General features: G+C 40.4%; 1 protein-coding gene across 1 annotated transcript in view; it reads right to left on the bottom strand.

The window, feature by feature from the left end:
• The window catches only part of LOC133012294 (astrotactin-2-like), a 243249-nt gene that overhangs the window by 153477 nt on the left and 70771 nt on the right, over positions 1-19001 (bottom strand). Inside the window, exon 4 of the mRNA XM_061080275.1 lies at positions 2277-2429. Within this exon, the coding sequence (XP_060936258.1) occupies positions 2277-2429 (153 nt within the window). The remainder of the gene's footprint in view (positions 1-2276; positions 2430-19001) is intronic.

Genomic DNA, 19001 nt, shown 5'->3' with positions numbered 1-19001 from the left:
GTTTTAAATGTGCTATATAAATAAAATTGACTGACATTTATTATGACCTCTCCCTGTATGTCTTGTCAGTGACATTCATTTGAGCGGCTAGGGCCTAAGCACTTCCTGTCACTGTCACTTCTTGTAAAACACACAGATGGTGTTTCCCACACCACCTGCCCATCTCGCTTGGTTAGACCTGCATGGTGTGGATCCCTGTCACACACACTATCACTGCTGTCGGTGACATGGCCCACCGCTCATTTTGTGACAGTATACTTGACGCTGCCAAAGTTAATTACCAGGCAAAATAAGGAAGACAACCTTACCAATAGGGACACGGCAAACATTAACATGTCTGCAAAGATGAGCTATGCGAGAAAGAAAGAAAGAAAGAAAGTAGACAACTCTCTTTTTGCCAATGCCTGGGGAACTTGAATTTAATTGGACAGTGCAGTCATTCACCGCACAAACCTTCTGGGTCCGACCAATTTTTCCCAACTTTCCTTTAACCCAACTTCAACTAGAATAGTTTACTCCCCAGTTTCAGTATTTGTCCAATGTTTATGTTGTCATGTCAACCTATGATTTTGCACTGGGAACAAATCATTACCCTTAATTATTGAGTTTCAAAAGAAGTCTATTACAACTGAAACAAGATACCAGTCAAATAGCAAACAAGCTAAGAATACCCCAGTGTCTAGAGAAGGAAGAATATCAACTGCTGGATATGTAACTGGAAAGATTAATAGGACATGAACACAGTAAGCAGAACTGCTTAGTGTAGTATTTAGCATCGACGGTAGTGTAGACGACAGTGATCAAAATGCTCTTAGGTAATTATGTCAAGGGTAGGTAAACTCATAATGGTTTATGTCTTATTTGCAAAGTTAATTTGTCACTGGTCATAACGATACGACAAGTGATACAGACTGTATTTTTTACAACATGTCTGATTAAAATAGCTGGAAGCGTTGCTGGTAATGAGCTGAATTTATTGCTGTGGTGTCACATCTCAGCTCTGCAGCGTGCGTTGTTTTTCACAAGTGTGAAACCATACCTCCCTTTGATATATGACTAATTAGAAAGCAAACGCAGTGAGCAAATAGGAATCCTGAAAATAGAAATAAACTATGATATCTGTAAACAGTAAATAGCAAAGGTAAAAACTGTAAATGTCATATCACACTTAAAAGGGCTAAATTTCTAAATCTGATATAACAAAGAATGTTTGTTCGCATCTTTTCTAAATTAATCAAATGATTATCTTAAAGATATGTTGTAATTTACCGGTGCTTAAACAGCTTTCATGACATTAAGAAGAAATTAAACTTGGTGAATAAATCGAATGAAACAATAACACAGAACACTTTTAAATGCAATTTGACCTTGACAGGAGTCTCTTTTTACTCTAATCTAAGTCTTGTGTTATTTTTATATTGCTTATCACAAAAAATAAGTTTCACAAATATTGAATGGAATAACAAATGATTAGTCATGATTAAATGACGAATATGAAGTGAAAAATTGTCTTCATAACAATTTGATGGATATTAGAGTCAGCTAGGGATAATAAATCCAAACCTGCGTTTGGAATTGTGCATCCAGGTCAAACTCAATTCAACTAACCTTTAAATTGCTTATACATGGAATTTTATAATAGCTTTTGTTGAAAATAATGCATAAAAATCAATTGAGATCTAACTCTACAAACAACGAAAATCTAAATGATCATATAGGTTGTTTTTCCATCTTCCCAGATACGATAACATACTTCCTCCTTTCTTCCCGTCATAATTACTACAACCACTAGAGGTCACCTATCTACAAAATTGCACACAGACTGTGAAAACCTAGGTGAAGGCTTTTTTCAGGGAAAATAACCTCTTTGCTACCTCTAAAGTTTTTTTAAGCATTGACAATCTACAAACATCTGAGGTAAACATGCATCGCAGTAAATAATGGGCCACTTGGTGATATATGAAAAGGCAGTTACAAAGTGATTTTCAAGCTGTGACATCCTAAAAGCCTGTCAACCACGAATGCGGCTTAAATGGCTGCTCAGGTGTTTGAGTGGGGGGAAGGAAATCAACATGTATTTGTACGCATCATGAAAAAAAAGCAGAGTGGAGGCAGCTCAAACATATAATCAAAATACACAAAAAACGAAAGCAGAACACTGTATAAATCGTAATATGAAAGTGAGCATCCAAACATTGCAAATGGAGCTTTCATGCAAGGGTTTGTAACATTCCGTCAGCAAAACTGTCAACTTTCTTAAAGAGTTAGTGTCCTACCCCTGGTGTGGCTGGGGGCCCTCCGGCGGCCGGTTGACGAGCTGTGCATGACGTGCTGGTAGTGAGACATATCTGTTGGCGTGTTGGGAACACGGAAACTGTCCTGGAACCTCTGCATCAAATCCTCCACTGACTCGGTGTTTGGGTCGATGGCTGAGAAGAAGAGATGCAGAGTGAAAGTGGCAGGCATGTCATGAGGCTTTAAACTGAAAACCATCTCGCAAAGAGTGACTGACACTCCAGATAGAGCGAAAACACACAAACAACAGAAATATAGAAAGTCATGAACCCAAAATGGCTTGGTTTATACATTTTAAAATATTTTTCAGAAAGATAAGAGATTATATGCAGCATGAGACACCAGGTTGTCCTATTTAGTCACTGTAGAGCTGCAGCACCACGTTTTTCCCCTTTTATTCAATTTTTTTTTCAGGCCTTTAAATGATTCCATCAATTCAATATTGCCTCAGCTCTACAGGGATCCTGCCAGCGCTTCCCCTGATGGCTCAGCCTCACTCTTCCTGATGAATGACTCCAAAACAACTGGCGATGGGGACAGAAGGGAGAGTAGACAGAGGGCGGGATTGCTTCTTTTTCCTTATTACAAAAGGAAAGGACATACAATCGCTATGACCTATCTAGTCATGTGTGGTAGCAAAGGGACTCATTATAGGTAGATACGTATTGTGTACAACACAAGAAAAGCTGCAACGATAGACAATGATATCAACCGCATATGAATGTATAGTTTCTGTTCCAAAATATTGCTGTGATCAATTTTTATGAAGTATTCATTCAGTTCAGTATATTTACAAAACAATCATTGGGCTAATGCCAGTATATCTCTCCTCTCTCATCAGCTGGAATTCTAATACCCACAATACTCGCTCCCAGAGCTGGCTTTCAATGTATGTACCTCGTGTTAAGACCAACTTGGGGAAGACAGCTTTCTATTATAAAGCCCCCTACATCTGGAATGAGGTCCAAAAATCTTTAAAGTTGCGCTCATTTGTTTCATTGACAGAGTTTTCGAGTCTGGTCTCATGTACAGCTGACTTCTCCTGCAATGACTGTAACTGCTAGTTGACTTTGCCATAGTATTTTATTGACGAATTGTTTTATACCTTGTATTACTGTGTATATATATATGCATATTTATTTCATTCCTATTTATTCAATGTATTAACTTTTAATGTATCAACTTTTTTATTGTACCCTCGGCACCATTGAAAATGAGGGTCTTATCCCTCAATGTGTCTTCCGAGGCTTAAATAAATATTCAATCAAAAGTTCCATTGGCATAGTTGGGTCTTTAGTCCATCTGCAAGGTTTCCTGTATGGTGGCCACAGTATAAGGTGTGCAAGGTTGGATAACTATAGCCCCAAAACCAAAGAACACATTGAAAATAGCCCTCTCCAAACGCTGGGGGCCATTCATCACCCAAAATACTACTGCGCCCACCTATCATCAGCATCTTTTGATGTGTCAGTCTGGCTTTGAGGTGCGCTCCTTCCATGAGTAATGGTGAAGCGTTGCGCTTGGCGGAGACTTATCATGCATGACAATGAGCGTGCATGAGTGCAGGAGGAGGGAGATGAAGAGGAGGAGGTGAAAGTGAAGAGGCAGAAGTATTCGCATTGTTTTTGATCTTGCACGAGCAAAGCTAACAATAACAGAGGTGTTGCAGGCGGCTTCAATAGAAACCGTGTCCCAGCAGCACACATGGGTTTGGATTTATTTATGGATAACTCAACTCACTCTACTATAGGTATGGTTTATCAAACAGGGAAATGCTATATATTATCCATTATATTCAGATTAGTTGCTATAAGGTATATTTGCATAGCTTTGCTAGACACTGTGCTGGGGTTATAATAAATAGAGTTATAAGCTTTAGCTGTGATAAGCTTCATCCTTTGAGTTTGGGTATAAAAGAATCATCCATATATCCTAAACAGCAGAGCAATTACACTAATGGTAAAGAAACGGCACACGCACAATTAACCCACAATTAGCAGGGAACAAAAAACACAATGCATAGTTCCTTTTGTTTAGTGTTTGCAAAGCGTTACATTGAGTTCTGTAATCGTCCCCTCAGTCAGAGGGCAGGATGCCTTCTGGATTCATTTGAACAGAGTGTTAAAATGATCATTGTTATCACTATTTAAATGGATCTTAGGTTCCAAAAAGGCGTCGGAAATGTTAACTGGAGGTTGAGCGCAGACGAGCACTTGAACTACACGGCCTACTGAGCAAACACGAACAGCATCAACTCTGTGGAAAGCTTTACAGTCAGAAGAGAACAGGTAATGCAGTGAAAGTAGCAGTGGCCCAGGATGGGGGGTAATTGCTGTGAGTAAGAGTCAAGAGCAGAGAGCAATTGTTTCAATGAAATGGTTATCCCCTTTATATATGGGTCTCATCCTTAAGGCATAATACTTCACCTGCTGATTTCAAGGCACAAGGTTTGAGAGCTGGTTTAGACTTGTGTTTGATCTTTTAATTTTTTTATCTTTGACTAAACCTCTGGAATCGAAGCTGCCAGGTGCATTTACATAGCACACATGGCTACATAACCCAACTGGCTACCGTTTAAAATGTTCCCAGTTTAATTTCCAGTTTAATTTCCTGTTGCAGGGTGTGTTAATATAGCTGGAGGAAATTAAACCTGGAGCTAAATTGTTACCTAGCAACACACCTCTGGAGAAACAGTCTTTAAGATCTATTTATTGCAAAAAAATAAATAACTTCAAGATATCTTAAACTAATAATTTAATCCATATAATGTTTCAGGCTGAAATTAATTTCACAAACTTATCTGTGTGCTTTGTGTACAAAGTATGTCCAGTTTGTATGAATTGCTGCTTACCCTCAATGCAGCTGCTCACCACCTTGACCTTCATTCATACATGGCTCACTCTATATTGCTCACTGCTTTCAGCTGCTTTCGTGAATAACCTTGATGTTTACAAGACAGCAGCCTACACTTTATTACTTACAGCAAACAAGACCTTTATATACACCAAAGTATTTATTCCTTTACTATGTTGCCATATGCTCAGATGGATGTAACAATAAACACACAGTGTAATGCATCTTTTTTCCTATATCTTCTGCCCTGTTTAATGGGCGAAGGCGTTCCTGCTGGTCGGGGGAAACTACTTTGAACACTGCAATCGTGCTGAGGTCAATTGTATTCATCGTTAAGAGTACAATGAATAATAATAAAAATGTTTCTGACTAAAATACCACAAGCCTCACACCGGCTTTGATGCTGAAACAGCTACTGTAGCAGACGCTTCTGGCGATGCTCTCGCAAAGTGCATGAACACCGACTCTTGGCTGTGAGTGGAGTCTGCTCCTCTTTCTTCCTTTGCTTCCCTTTTTATCCAACACAGAAACTACTAAGTTTCTTGGATTTTCTGGCACAGGGTTGCGACGGATTTCCCACTTTCCTTCAAACCAGCCGAGCCCGACTCTGTTTTTCACACCAGTGTAAGTCCCATATGAGTGCGCGGCATCGTGCACAGTGATGCAAGAAGGTAGCGCTCTCCTCTGTGAATAATACACACATCATTGTACACATGCGACTGTATTCTCCACTTTGTACAAGGCGAATGTAAAAAGCTTTGCTGCGGTTCACTGGGAATCAGATGTTTAAAACTGTGGAGAAAAACAGGACAATGTCATGGACGCACCTTTAAAGGATCTTTAAATGTAACATTTAGAGGACTGTTCCACACACTAGGTGAAAGGCATGTGATCAGAGCCAGAGTGAAAGTGAAATATAATAAAGTGTTGAGTTGTCAGTGTTAAGCTGCAGCAGAAAATGTTCTGACCCAGAATGTATTGTACTTTGACAGATTGGAACTTCAATACATTAAAAAAAAGGAGAAAATGTCCCGGCTTTGACATTCAGGCCCAGGAAAAGTTTCTCTTAAATTGTACATCTCATTGTTAAAATGTGTCTTATTTCCTCATCTATTCATGGACGTCAATGTAGTGTGAATATCCTAGATTTAAGGGGCTATAGAGTGGTGGAGTTTTCTCCATCATGCACAGCGGATGGGACTTTAATTCCCTTAAAAGGTGCTTTCAGACATGCACTGAAGTCTGGGCCTGTATGTAAGAATCCAAACGTCTGAGCCATTTGCTCCTGGAACTGAACTTTTCTCAAACTTTTCCTGACAGTCCTCTAGTAAAATGGCCTTAAAGTGTCAGGCTGAGCCAATGGAAGAGTACAGCAGGAAAATGTTCCAAAAATGCACATCAACCGAGTGGGCGTGTTGATGACCTCCATTAAACATGACGGACGAAACAGGGCAAAAAACATATAGATACAAATATTTGCTAAAAGGTGTCCGACACGTAAAGGCCACAGACAAAGATAGGGATAAAGACAGACGCTGGTGTTGATGTGCTGTTCACAAAAAAGTGTTTAATAACATCCTGCCTCCGGCCTGTTCTACCCAGACGCCTCACCTGAATGTTCCGGGCATGTTCCTGCATGAAAGGCAGAACTGCACTGCACTAACACAGTGACTTTGAAATCAAAGTTGAAAGAAAAACGAGGTACTCAAAAAAAGGTGCGTTCTTTTTTCTGTTGGCATTTATAGCGGTTTTAGGCTAATTCAGGAGCTCGGAGTTAGCGAACAAACAAAGACGGGCCGGGCGCCGTGCACTTAAGCTTTGACCCGCCGGGAGTAAATAGAGTCGCTGACAGCGCGTTTGAGGCCAACTGCTTCCATACATTTTTCATGTCCTCTTAGAACTCCCTTTATCTCCCTTTCTTTGTTCCACTTGGAGGAAAGAGGAGATGCTCGGCCGGACAGAAGCCACAGTCTCCTTGAAAGAAATGTGATTTGTCGGTAAAGGTTGTCGCAACCTTTTTTTTTCGCGTTTGCGTGTTTTTATCTTCGTCTTCCCCACAAACAGATACTAGCCCCCTTTAAATTGTGACGGAAATGTTCCTGCAGTTCTCCTGGTTGTTCATATTTATATATGCAGAGCAATCATTTCACTTGATTGCCTTTAGGAAGGCCATCCATGTCATCACACATCAACCACAAGAATAAAGAAATGTTGTTTCTCCAGTGTTCTCTCTCCTGTGAATCCCTCACTACTTTGTTGTTATTCCCCGTTCCTCCTCTGTGCCAGAAGCGGCTCCTGATATATTTTATTCTGACATGTGTGTTTCCCAAGACTCCGAGTCCTCACTGGATTCTCATCTTGAGTTCAATGTCAGCCAAAGCTCTGGTGCCTTTCTTTTCTCCTTTTCATCTCCACGTACTCCCTTATCAGTGCTGCTGAGTGTGTGTTAACAGTTTCTCATGTGCAGTGGATGTCAACAGCATGTTGCCTCAGTCAACTTGTTACAGGTGGTCTCACAGTGCCCAGAACAGGAAGAGAAGCCAAGCACAGTTTTCTGCTGTTCAGCTGCACTCACCTTCTGCTGGTTACACTGTATGCAAAACAGGCAAGTAAGTGTATAAATGAGTATAAATGTATATATTATAATCTAGTGGTGTTCTTTAATTCATCTCAATACCAATCTAACCTTCCGACCTCAAAATATCAAGTGATGCTTTTATACTTTAGTGGCTGAACCCAATTAGAGGTTTGTCACAGCCATCCACAAATTAGTACTAAAGTATATCTGCATTGTTCATAATTAACTGACTTCTCCACTGCTCCCATCACTGAGCTAAATGCAGTGAATGAACTCTATCTCTTTTTAATTATTTGTGTCTCCTGAAACCCCGACATTATCTCTCCTGTAAGCGTGTGGCAAGAGGCCCTGTCAATTTTGACATCTTCTTTTTATAGTTTGATGGGTTAATACTTACTGAACAATGACAGGAAGAAAATGCAGATACGCGAGAAGAAGAAGAATGCAGGTGATATCATTTAGTCTAACTTGTCACGGTTAATTAAAAAGTTGGCATTAGATTGATTTAATGTGAATGAATAAACAAGAAAAACAGCAATAATAACTTGTGTAGAAAGTCACTGGGAAGTCGGCACTTTGCAGAAAACGTACTTCCAAAGATAGACAGCTGCTGGATATCATGACAGAATCGGATATAATAATGCCTGTACCTTCACAGAAAGTGATACCCAGCAGTAGGAAGGGCAGCCGTTGATCCGTCAGCAAAAAAGAAAAATACTCTGAAGCCCTAGCTGCTCCACAAAAGCTAAATGATCAAGACTAGGCTTGAACCAATTCGCTGATACAGCCGAAGGGAATTACTGTCTGTCAGAAAGTGAAACCTTTGACCATGACTCTCTGTCCACAAATAGTGCTTGACCCTTATTCCTTTTGGGCTCAATGAGACATTTCTCCTCTCTGGTGGAAGTCAGCGAGACACAAGGAAACATGTCCAGGCTCTTCCACAATGCCCTGTGCCCTGAGGCAGGTATAGAAATGCAGTTTGGGAGATGGATTATGGAGCTGTGAATTCACCTGTATACTACCTTTAGTAAGAGACTGTGTAGAATCCATTCTTTATCAAATGACTGCTCATGCTCAAACATCTGTTTTAGGAAACTGGGTTGCGAATGGTCTGTATCTATATTGGTTTTTTTTTCGATTTTTGATGATCACTCAAAGCACTTTACAGGACAGATTCTGACATTCACAGACACGTTCATACAGTGCATCTATGTGCAGCACTTTCTCTGTGGGACCGGCACAGCCATCAGGGGCAAATTGTGTTTCAGTATCTTGCCCAAGGACACTTCTGCATGCGGACTGGGAGGACTGCACGCTCAAGGTCATTGCACTGACTTGTAGCCAACCACCCTCTGGTTTAAGGACAGGCCGCTCTACCCCCCCGAGGCACAGCCACCCGGGCTGGATGCTGATTCGGAGCCGGTGAATGTTGCAACTACATTTAAAGTGGCCTTTCCATTCAGCCGAATATGAGTTTACACTGTCGTAGCCATCACTGCATTACAAGGTGATTCTATTATGCAGCATTTCCTCGCCAGAAAAAAACAACACTGTTTCTTTGTTCAACTTCCAAACAACAGCACAATACCATTTTAAAAAGACATCAATGGTCCCCAGGGGATGAACCCTACTTGTTTTGTTGATACAATATCCACACGCTGCTTCTAAATGTCCCCATGAATGAAGGATGAATTGTAATAATATTAATAACGATCATTCCCGATGTGTCAAAAATGAAATGTAATCAATAATTTGGTTCATAACTGAAACACCTAAACTATAAAATGTATTTTTGTCAAGGTCTACTTGTCAGTATATCAAATTTACAGTTTTACATCATAAGGCATTTTTTGGCAACACCCAGTAAAAACCAGGTGGTACGCCACTGACTAAATGAAATGACACATGTTTTAACAGAAACAAATGCTGTGATTTAATGCTACACTCGCAACACATGCATCTTTTAACATCTGTGAGTCAGCTACGGATTTCTTCCTATTCTTAGCCATCCTGCTTGGTTGCACAACAGCATTCATATTCATAGAGGCGGACGTAGCCATGAGGGAAAGGATAGGGGGATTTCTGTAGATCTTTGGACCCTACAAACCCCTGCTGTTTTAATTTGAAGAAAGTCTGCAGGCAGAAAAGGAAGTGAGAGCCCGAGAAATTAAATTGCAGATGATTTCAATGTTTTATTACATTTCCTTTTATTACTCACTTTCTCTCGTATTTTTTTCAATGCATGCCACCATACACCCACATGCATAGAGGCACATATCCACACTTACTCTATATAAACTGAACATCTATATTCCCATGGTTTTCTCTCTATTCCTTCACGGCTTGGGGAGCAAATGAATGTGGCGAGCAGATGAGATCAATCGAGAGGAAGTGGGAATTCACCCCAGCTTTGATTCCCTGTGTGATTTATTAAATTTGCCAATGTTCCAATAGGGGCGGCCCAGCAAGGCTTTCTGAGAAAGCTTTGACAGCACTGCCTCTGGAAGTGTGACAGGTACATGAGAGGAGAGTAAGAGGTTAGACAGATACACAGAAAAAGACAAAAGTGTCAGAGAAAACAAGGGATCCAGACATGAATGGAGAGTGGCTGAGGTAGCCAAAGAGGTGGAGGCTGAGAGAAGTGTGAGAAGGAGAAGGGCAGACAATGGATGCAGCGGGTGTTGGAGGCAAGACAAAGGAGGTGATGGAAGGAGTGAGATCCACATCAAAGTTGGGAGAAAATGTGAATATATGAAAATATGAAAATATGAAAGGAAGATGGATGGGGGAGTAATAATGAGAAAGTTGTCGCAGAAGAAAAAGTGCAAGAATGAATGTATGTGAACATAAAGTAAGATGAAGAGACAACACAATAAAAGTATAATATAAACTTCTATGAATGAAAGTTTATACTGAGGGGGTGAAGACTCATGTTATATTAATCCTGAAATCTGCCATACTCATCCATGTTAAAGTTATGACATTATGCTTACGAGAGAAAAAAAAAATTCAATAAGTGTAACAACATTTCCTTATATCTGACAAAATAAAAAAAATGTTGTAACATGAAAGGAACATGGGCTGTTTACTTAAATCAACAGCTCAGTAATCTACTAATCCAAGTGGGGAATGTTAGATGCATTCCCAGGCTCACAAACAAGACCAAACCTATGACAGGAGATGGTAGAGTTATGAAGGAGTCCCTGAAATGGGAGATAGCTTCAGCAAGTTTCACTCAAAGAATTGAACAGCTTTTCTTCTGCTATTGTGACTGTCAAGATGGGACAAAAAGAAAAAATACATAAAAATATACTGAAAAGACTATCTGACTATCAACTCCCCGTGCCAACATCCCAACCCCACCCCCTCTCTTTTCTTTTTATATAAATATATATTATGCTATATTATATACTATATATACTGTACTATTTTTATATACTGTCTAACAATAACATTACCATCATATCATCAGTACTATTACCATCATCTTGCCACTGCACCTTATCTACCTATTTATCTTGTGTTTCTGTTTTTATTCTTTCTACCTCAATATTTTTGATTTTATTCTGTTGTATTGTATTTTATTGTATTCAAATATACCGGCTGCTATGACGACTTAATTTCCCTTCGGGGATGAATAAAGTAATCTATCTATCTATCTATCTTTCTATCTATCTATTAATGGGACATTAACTGACTCATCCCTAGCAAATGCAAAGCATGTAAGATCCCATGTTTCATTCCTGCTACCCTTGGCTTCTACTTGTATATTTTAAGGCCTCCCCTGTTTCCAGAGGAGCAAGAATAAAAAGTGCTATGTATAGCGCGGCTCTTGCCATGGGCCAGAATAAAATATGGATGGGTCTCCCCAAGCCTGGGCCACTTGAACGTCACAGGCAGAGCATTGACCTCTAACAGCTCCCGACAGGCTGAAGCTTCTGAGTGACGACCAGGAATTAGCACGGGTCGTGAGATTTGAGAAAAAGATCCAACAAATAAGCAAAGAGTAAAAGCATTTTCTCTAATGTGACAATGTGCAAGACGGCCACTCTAAAATGCATTGGTGAATTATTCTCTGTGTAAATGTTTCATAAGTAACGATGGCATAGTGCCTTGCAGCCTATTCCTGACAGGAAACACCTGGAACTATAAACCCTCCAATTAATAATCTTCACGTGGAGAGGTAGCTGAAGGTGGTTAATAAACATAAGAACTATTAAAAAGTCTGTCTATTAGAATCTTTTCAACAAAGATGAAAAAAAGCAGTGGATGCAACGCACAAGTTATGGCCTCTTTAATAAGATCTCTTAAAAATATATTAATTAATTGGGTTTTTATTTGGTCCAGAGCAATCTTGAAAGGCTCAGGGAGCAAAGATGTCAGGCTGAATCAAAAGCAAGTGAAGACATTGCTCCCTCACTAATGCATAACCTGAAAAAGGCTGAGAAAGGGACAGGAAGCCAAATAAGAAGAAATGAAAAAGCTAGCTATTTCCCAGCAGCGTTCCTTTCACTCTTCTTAGAAAACAAGGCACTGATAAGCTGGTTAAAAACCAATTTGACCCGGCAACCCGCCAAAAAGGAAGAACTTCTGATACTGAAGCCGGGTGGTGTTTCTTAAGCATGTTGGTAAAGATTTAGAGAAGCTGCTGATGCGTATGTAGGCATCTCCTCCGCCTGCTGCTTGCTCCCAGTTGGGAACAGACACAGTGCTACATTGGCTTTTTATCACACACTGACAAAAGCACCAAGCTTATGCCTCCTGGCTGAGGAGTCACACCACCTGCTTCGCTGGGGACGGGATCGGATTTGAAAGTTTTCCTCAGCCATGGCAGGGGTCTTTCACAAGCTCCTTACCGATGGTCAGACCTGAGGAGATTGTTTTCCTATTCTTTGTTGAGCCACCTTCCCCACACATTTTCACAAGGCTGATCCCCAGGGCCGCTGACCTAATTGGCCTGGCACAAAACCCCCCAGCCAGGTTCTGGGGAACCTTCACCCCTTCACCATATGACACCGAGCAGCCGCATGGGACTTTGGACATCTTAGGCAAGGTGACCCAACTGGACACAGCAGACTGGAGCTGATTCCTGACTGAAAACCATCCTCCACAGCAGCATCTTCAATGGTGTCTTCCCCCATTTTCCCTGCAGGGGCATTGTGGGAGACATTCTTTGATTTATCTTTACTTGTGGCACCACATGTGCTGTAAAGATTGTAACCTACTGTTAAAGCGCAAAGCACATCTCAGGGAACCTGTCTTTTTTGTTGTGCTCTCCCGTAGTTTCTGTGTGGATTATGTGAACTTGGAAGTGGATTTCACCAACTCAGATCACAGAGCATAGCTTTACCAGGTTGCTCCTCTCCCCTGACCCCATGCCCACAAACACTGATTCACTCCTGCTCCCATGCGGTCATGCATTCTCTGTTTATCGCATCTGTCAGGAGTTTTTCACCTAAAACCGCATGTTTCTAATAAAATCAAACAAAACGGGCTCAACGCAGATGAGCTTGTCAGTCATTAATAGCTCTATCACCAACATTTAATATTCTATAGCTCCAGTCAGATATACAAAGTTAAAACCCTCTCTGCCTTGGTTAACAAGTTAAGGAACCTCTAAAGAGACACTGCAGGAAGGAAGCACAGTCACACGACTGATAAACACTGTCTCCCCTGGCTCTAATTTAATGGCAATCAGCATCCAACCAAAGAAGCAGCGAACACCTTATTCTCAAATCAGATTGCAAAAACAGGATCAGAATCCCAGAAAGTGTTTTGTAATGATTAACCCTGTTCAATTCCCAGACTTGGCAGCCAGTCGAATACAACCCAGAGAGATTTAATTTCTACTCTACAAAAGACAAAGGGAGATTCAGCAGCAGTTCAAGGGTCCTATTTTACAACCAGCACAGGGTGGGACCAAGAGCGAATGTTTTTGTTAAATACCAGACTGACAGGGTGGTCGTTATCGTGCCCATGGTCTTAAAATCAGGTCTGGTCAGAGGCATACACTCAAATCAGGGATTTATTACCTCAGCCAAGAGGCATTGTTTCCACTATCTGGCAAATCCCCCTTTAAAATAGCAGCCTAGCAATGTGCAGGTTCATTTGAATGTTACTGAGAATGGGAGATGGTCCCCTCATTGATTTTATTGCCTGTAATGCCCAAAACACACCCAGTATTAATTGAGAGACTAAGTACATCCCTTTTAAACCATGTGTCAGCTCAGTGGCCCTCTTCTCTGCTGTTTATCTAGCAGAAGTGGATAATCCTGTGTGCTTCAGACCAGGAGTTTAAATTGTTAAAATACAGCCCGTAGCTTGATTTTGACCCTTTAACATTAACCCATTTCAGTGAAAGTGTTCTGTCAACCCTGGAATGCACTGTGGCACTTTCAACAATTTCCAAATGTCCTTCTGACTGTATACCCACTAGGTTTTGAAAAGCAGAACTATAGATGGTTGGTTGGTACAATTTTTGAAGCCATTATTATTAACTTTCAGAGCAGTTGCCATGCCATCTAAGAATTGAAAAAAGTCATCTGTTCATGTGTTCTTCTTACAGAACAATGACATCGTTGAATGACTGATCAAGCTATGGTCAACAATTATGTACTGGTTGTAGCCAACACTATTTAAATATATTTTCTGTCAAAAAGTCCCTCTTAGTAAGGCTTGGATATAACATTATGCTCCTCTATTGTGTGGGGTACTACAGGGGTCTATTTTGGATCCCCTTTGATTTACCATATACATGCAACCATAGGAACAGGGCTATTACTTTCCCTCGCTACATGTAAAACAAATATATGACATATGGTTGATACAGCCTAATGAAAAACTCATTTTATTACCTGCTTCATTTAAATAAAGAAATTGAATGATATCTGCAATATCCATATAAGCTGCTCGAGATATTCCGGCAGAGCCATACTGAAAAAGTTAAATTAAAACTAAACTTGTACCTTTTCTTTCATATTTAAAAATATATTATCTTCATGTCACATAATTATTACATTTTTAAAAGGTTTAATGAATTTATGACTGCAATTTGCTTTTATAATATAATTGGCACTTTATGACACTTCAAAGTTGTATGCAGTGATTGCACACTGAGACACTGATGACTGTTGTCATGGCAAAATATGTAAAACTTCTGACAGACAATTAATATTACAAATTATTTTCAGTGTTGCTAAGGAATTTCCGGCACATGTAGGAGCTGAAATGAAGCAGAAAAGACATTATACAAATATAATTACGATACGGTGCCAATTTATCACACCCCCAGATAATTAATCACACCCAGAAACAAAGTGAATAATGTAATGAGATGCGAGCAACAGCATTTTTTCCCAAGAATTGCATATTCGCCAAAACAAAGACTGAGGAGAAGAGCAGGTAATACCAGATTATCTTCTGAAAAAGCCCAAAACATACAAGTTAAAAGTACAAGTGTAACACAGGCTTGTGTGTAGTAACTTATTTCAGCTTTATTCGTTGTAAGAGGTGAAGCATCTGGAAGGTATACACTCTTATACCTCGTCTATGGATGGAGGAGTCGGTCTGGTGGCCCTGTAGATTTATAATGGTATAACGTGGTCTCTCAAAAGTCGTTTGTGGGTTTATGGACTGTTGTATTAATATCTGAATTAAATCCTGCTTGAGTTTACTTCAGTTTTTGTGAAACACAAACAATAAATGATACATTAAATCATCCTGTTTTAGTAACAATTAAATTAAAAGGAAGTTGTGCTGCATATTAGCCAGTTTTTACTAGATGTTTTACTGCTTTCTTTTACATTCTCCTGTCTTCTTACATAAAATATCTGCACTAAATGTTTAAAGACACGGTCTATGCGAGCAGTTTAAATAAGGAGCATAATCATTTTAATGAAGAGTCTTTAAAATGGTGGGAGTACAGCAGGACGGAGGGATATATTGACCATAACATGTGGGTGCGCAGGCCAAACCACATTTCAAAACAGCCTCATAAAGATGTTTCATGAGTTGGTATAAAATCGACCCGCATATATTGATCTAGCCTGGCCCTGGTTCTTACAAGCCCATTTCAACAGGCATGTCTTGGGTTTTATTTCTTTGACAAAAGGCTGCACAGTGTCAGATGACTGAAGCTTCATTTTTCAGTTGCTATACCGGTGACTTGCTGGCTGCTAGTTCCTCCCACCGGCCTCATATTTTACTCACATCTCTTCCGCTCTAAATTATGTCATTAGTTGCCTTGGTGTGCACGGAGGGGTTTGCTCATTTTGTGCTCCTTTGAAACTTCCCCGAAAAACACAATGCACTGGAGATTGCCACGGCTGTGATTGATGGAACTGACACCGGCTGTTTCCACACTGGAGTGGGCAGAGAGCACAGGAAATTTTTATGATGCATCGCTTAAAAAAGCAAGGGGAAAAAAAACGTTTTGATTTATCGTATTGGGTTATTATTTAAAAATACAGCCCACAAGCTTGAATCGTGGCTATGCATTCCTATGTGTGCCCACTTGTCCACATGTTCTGAGTTTTTAAATCATCTCACCTACTTGCCAACACATGGAGAGGGACAAAGGAAGATCGGGAAAGTCTTTGTAATGAACGCCCATCTATTTATCACTGGGGGGGGGTAGAGTGACAAGTCTGATTCGGTATTAATCAAAACATTACCCTGAGCTAGCTTGCGCGTGCCAAGCTGGTAGCTATTCCTCATCAATGATGTCACATTAGCGATCTGAAGCCTGACACTGGATTATTACTCTCGTCCTGAGTTCAATTAGAGCTCGGTAAACACTCGATAAGCTCGGTAATGACTCTGGTCTTGCGGATGATGAAACAGTACTTTTTTTTTTTTACCCCCCCCCCTTTAGATGCCGGTTAATTTCTCATGTGAGTAAACCTCCCGTAATGAAAGATGTCTCTGCCTGCCTGCCATGTCTAGTCCTGACCCTGTTGGCCAGGCTTTCCACACAGTTCTGACTACAAAAACATACACAGAGCTTGGTAAGCAATGATTTCCCCCCCCCCCGTGGCCTCACTCTCCCCACGAGCCCTGATTAAGGCTCGGATGATTTAAAAAAGTATCATGACTGACAGACTAAATCATTGGTTTTCTGCTTTTTACACTGAATTTCTTATATCACTTTCCCAATTGTTTCGTCTCCTTTGCTACAATCAGAGGGGGGGGGAAAGAGAAGCAAACAATATGCTGATTCACTGTAGTTGCAGGAGTCTGGAGGGAAAAGTGAGCTTTTTGTTTTTCGCTTGTAGGGAGTGGCTCCACAGAGGGGGAGGATGTTTTAATATCCAAGCGAGTGGCTGGGGATCTTTGTCAAACTCCATGCCTCTGTTTTGTTTATTTTTATGCAATATTTAGTTACAAGTTAACTTCCTCAGAGTTGTTAAATCTGTGCGTCTTACGGCGGATTCTCTGCGGGCTACACGTGGCGCCCGGGGCTTTATCTGTGTTAAACATATAAAATAAATACCCAGTAATTACGTACAGCAGTCTGTACAAAAAAACATAATTTCACCGAGAGGAATAAGAGGCACAACTGGAAGGCGTTTTTCTGGAAAGAGTTTTTTTTTCCTCCTCTAACTATAGTCGAATGCTTTTAGATACGCATATTCATGTCCACATTCAGTCCTTGCTAAGTTAATTTAACCAAATACTAAGAGCTGCTTGTCCTTCACTGTCTCTGAAATGAATGGAGGCTTAGAGGATTTTAAGTTTCCAACACTGTTCGCTTGCTCATATTAAAAGTCCAACAAACTGCATTGACCTCCTGCCCATAGCACAATATTGTGCAAAGTTATCTTTCCGTAGCTTTAAATTGATGTTATTCTCCTTCACTTCACTAAGTAGAGCATTGACTAAGTAGAGCATTGAATTCAATCAGAGAATGTGACCTTGTGTCCTGCTCTTTTTCGATCACGTGCTATAAATAAGTGAGAAACAAACAGCAGCTGCAAAAACATTATTGTCAGTAGTCATGGATGGATTCAACAGAGCTGATAAAAATTATTCTCCGTCGGTATTGGATGCAACAATCCAAAGACACCCTCAGCAGCACTGTGTTGGCAGAGCAGCTGTGTGAAGTGATACTCCAATCACATCTTAAGGAGTTGTTCTACTCGTATTATGTTTGCTTGCACTACAGAAAATAACGATATTCTCTGAATCGAGTCGTTGCAATTTTCGGCTCAATCTCTCGGCACATTGTGGAAGCCTCAGTACAAAGATTGTAAATATGTATCCATGTAGTTGTTTGGTCTCTACGAGCAGCAAACAAATTCGAAATAAGAAACTAAATATAAGCTACTGGTACGGCCAGGATTCGGTCACAAGAATGGCAGTCGGGGGAATAAATGATATGGGCTTTTTTATTTAAAAGTTGACAGCTTTGCCACAACACGTTTTGTCCTCCACACAGACACGTTAAGCCTGATGCCCGGGGTCATTTCATCCCAGAAGGAGGCTGTTGTTGACCATCCCGAAAAAAGCATCATCGACAATAGCTATATATTACCCTCTGCAATTAGGTCTGGTCCCCGCCGCTGTGGCTCCATTCCACAAAAATGTTCTCTGCAGCGATTTGGTCTGTGGTTTCTAGGCCAACGATTTCTTTTCATAATAAATATAATTAAATGATTAACACTTTATTTGTAGTTATAAATTAAGTTCAATTGCATCTATTGAATTTGCACAGCTCTACGTGGATTAGACTGTGAAGCTAGTTAAGCAATTTTCATTGCCAAATTATGCCACAAGTTCCACAACTTGAGAGTATGGAAAATGCATTTTGTGCTATCTGAAAACAGGCTGATCTCTTGTGAATACTGCAGTTATCTCGATCTGATAAGATATAGGCAAGGGTACATTTCTCGAGGTCTATGGGGAGATAAAGCACCTTATTTTCAAAACGTTTTAAAGCTGCAGGACACGAGGAAATAAAGAATGAACTTAATTATTGATGAGACGGTGGCTGCCTTCGTGCTGCATATTCAGCGTTCATTCGTTGTCTTTACCTTAAATGACTCTTACAGGCCATAGGACACGTAAAGCAGCAGCATCTACGTGCAGGAAGTTGCTGAGAGGGATTTCATATTCTAGTTCAAGCTTTACACCGAGAATCATAACAAGGTTTCGACCTGTGTTCGAGGCGTCCCTTTGATTTGATTTGATCTCTACACATGTACTTTAACAGCGGGGGGACGATGTGTGCTGGTCTGTGCCATAAACTGAGAAGCGGAGGTAGGTGTGATGATGG

Source organism: Limanda limanda, chromosome 1 (genome assembly GCF_963576545.1).
Source record: "Limanda limanda chromosome 1, fLimLim1.1, whole genome shotgun sequence".
NCBI lineage: Eukaryota > Metazoa > Chordata > Actinopteri > Pleuronectiformes > Pleuronectidae > Limanda > Limanda limanda.
Note: the sequence above shows the minus strand (reverse complement) of the source record. Positions and strands in the feature narration are given on the sequence as shown.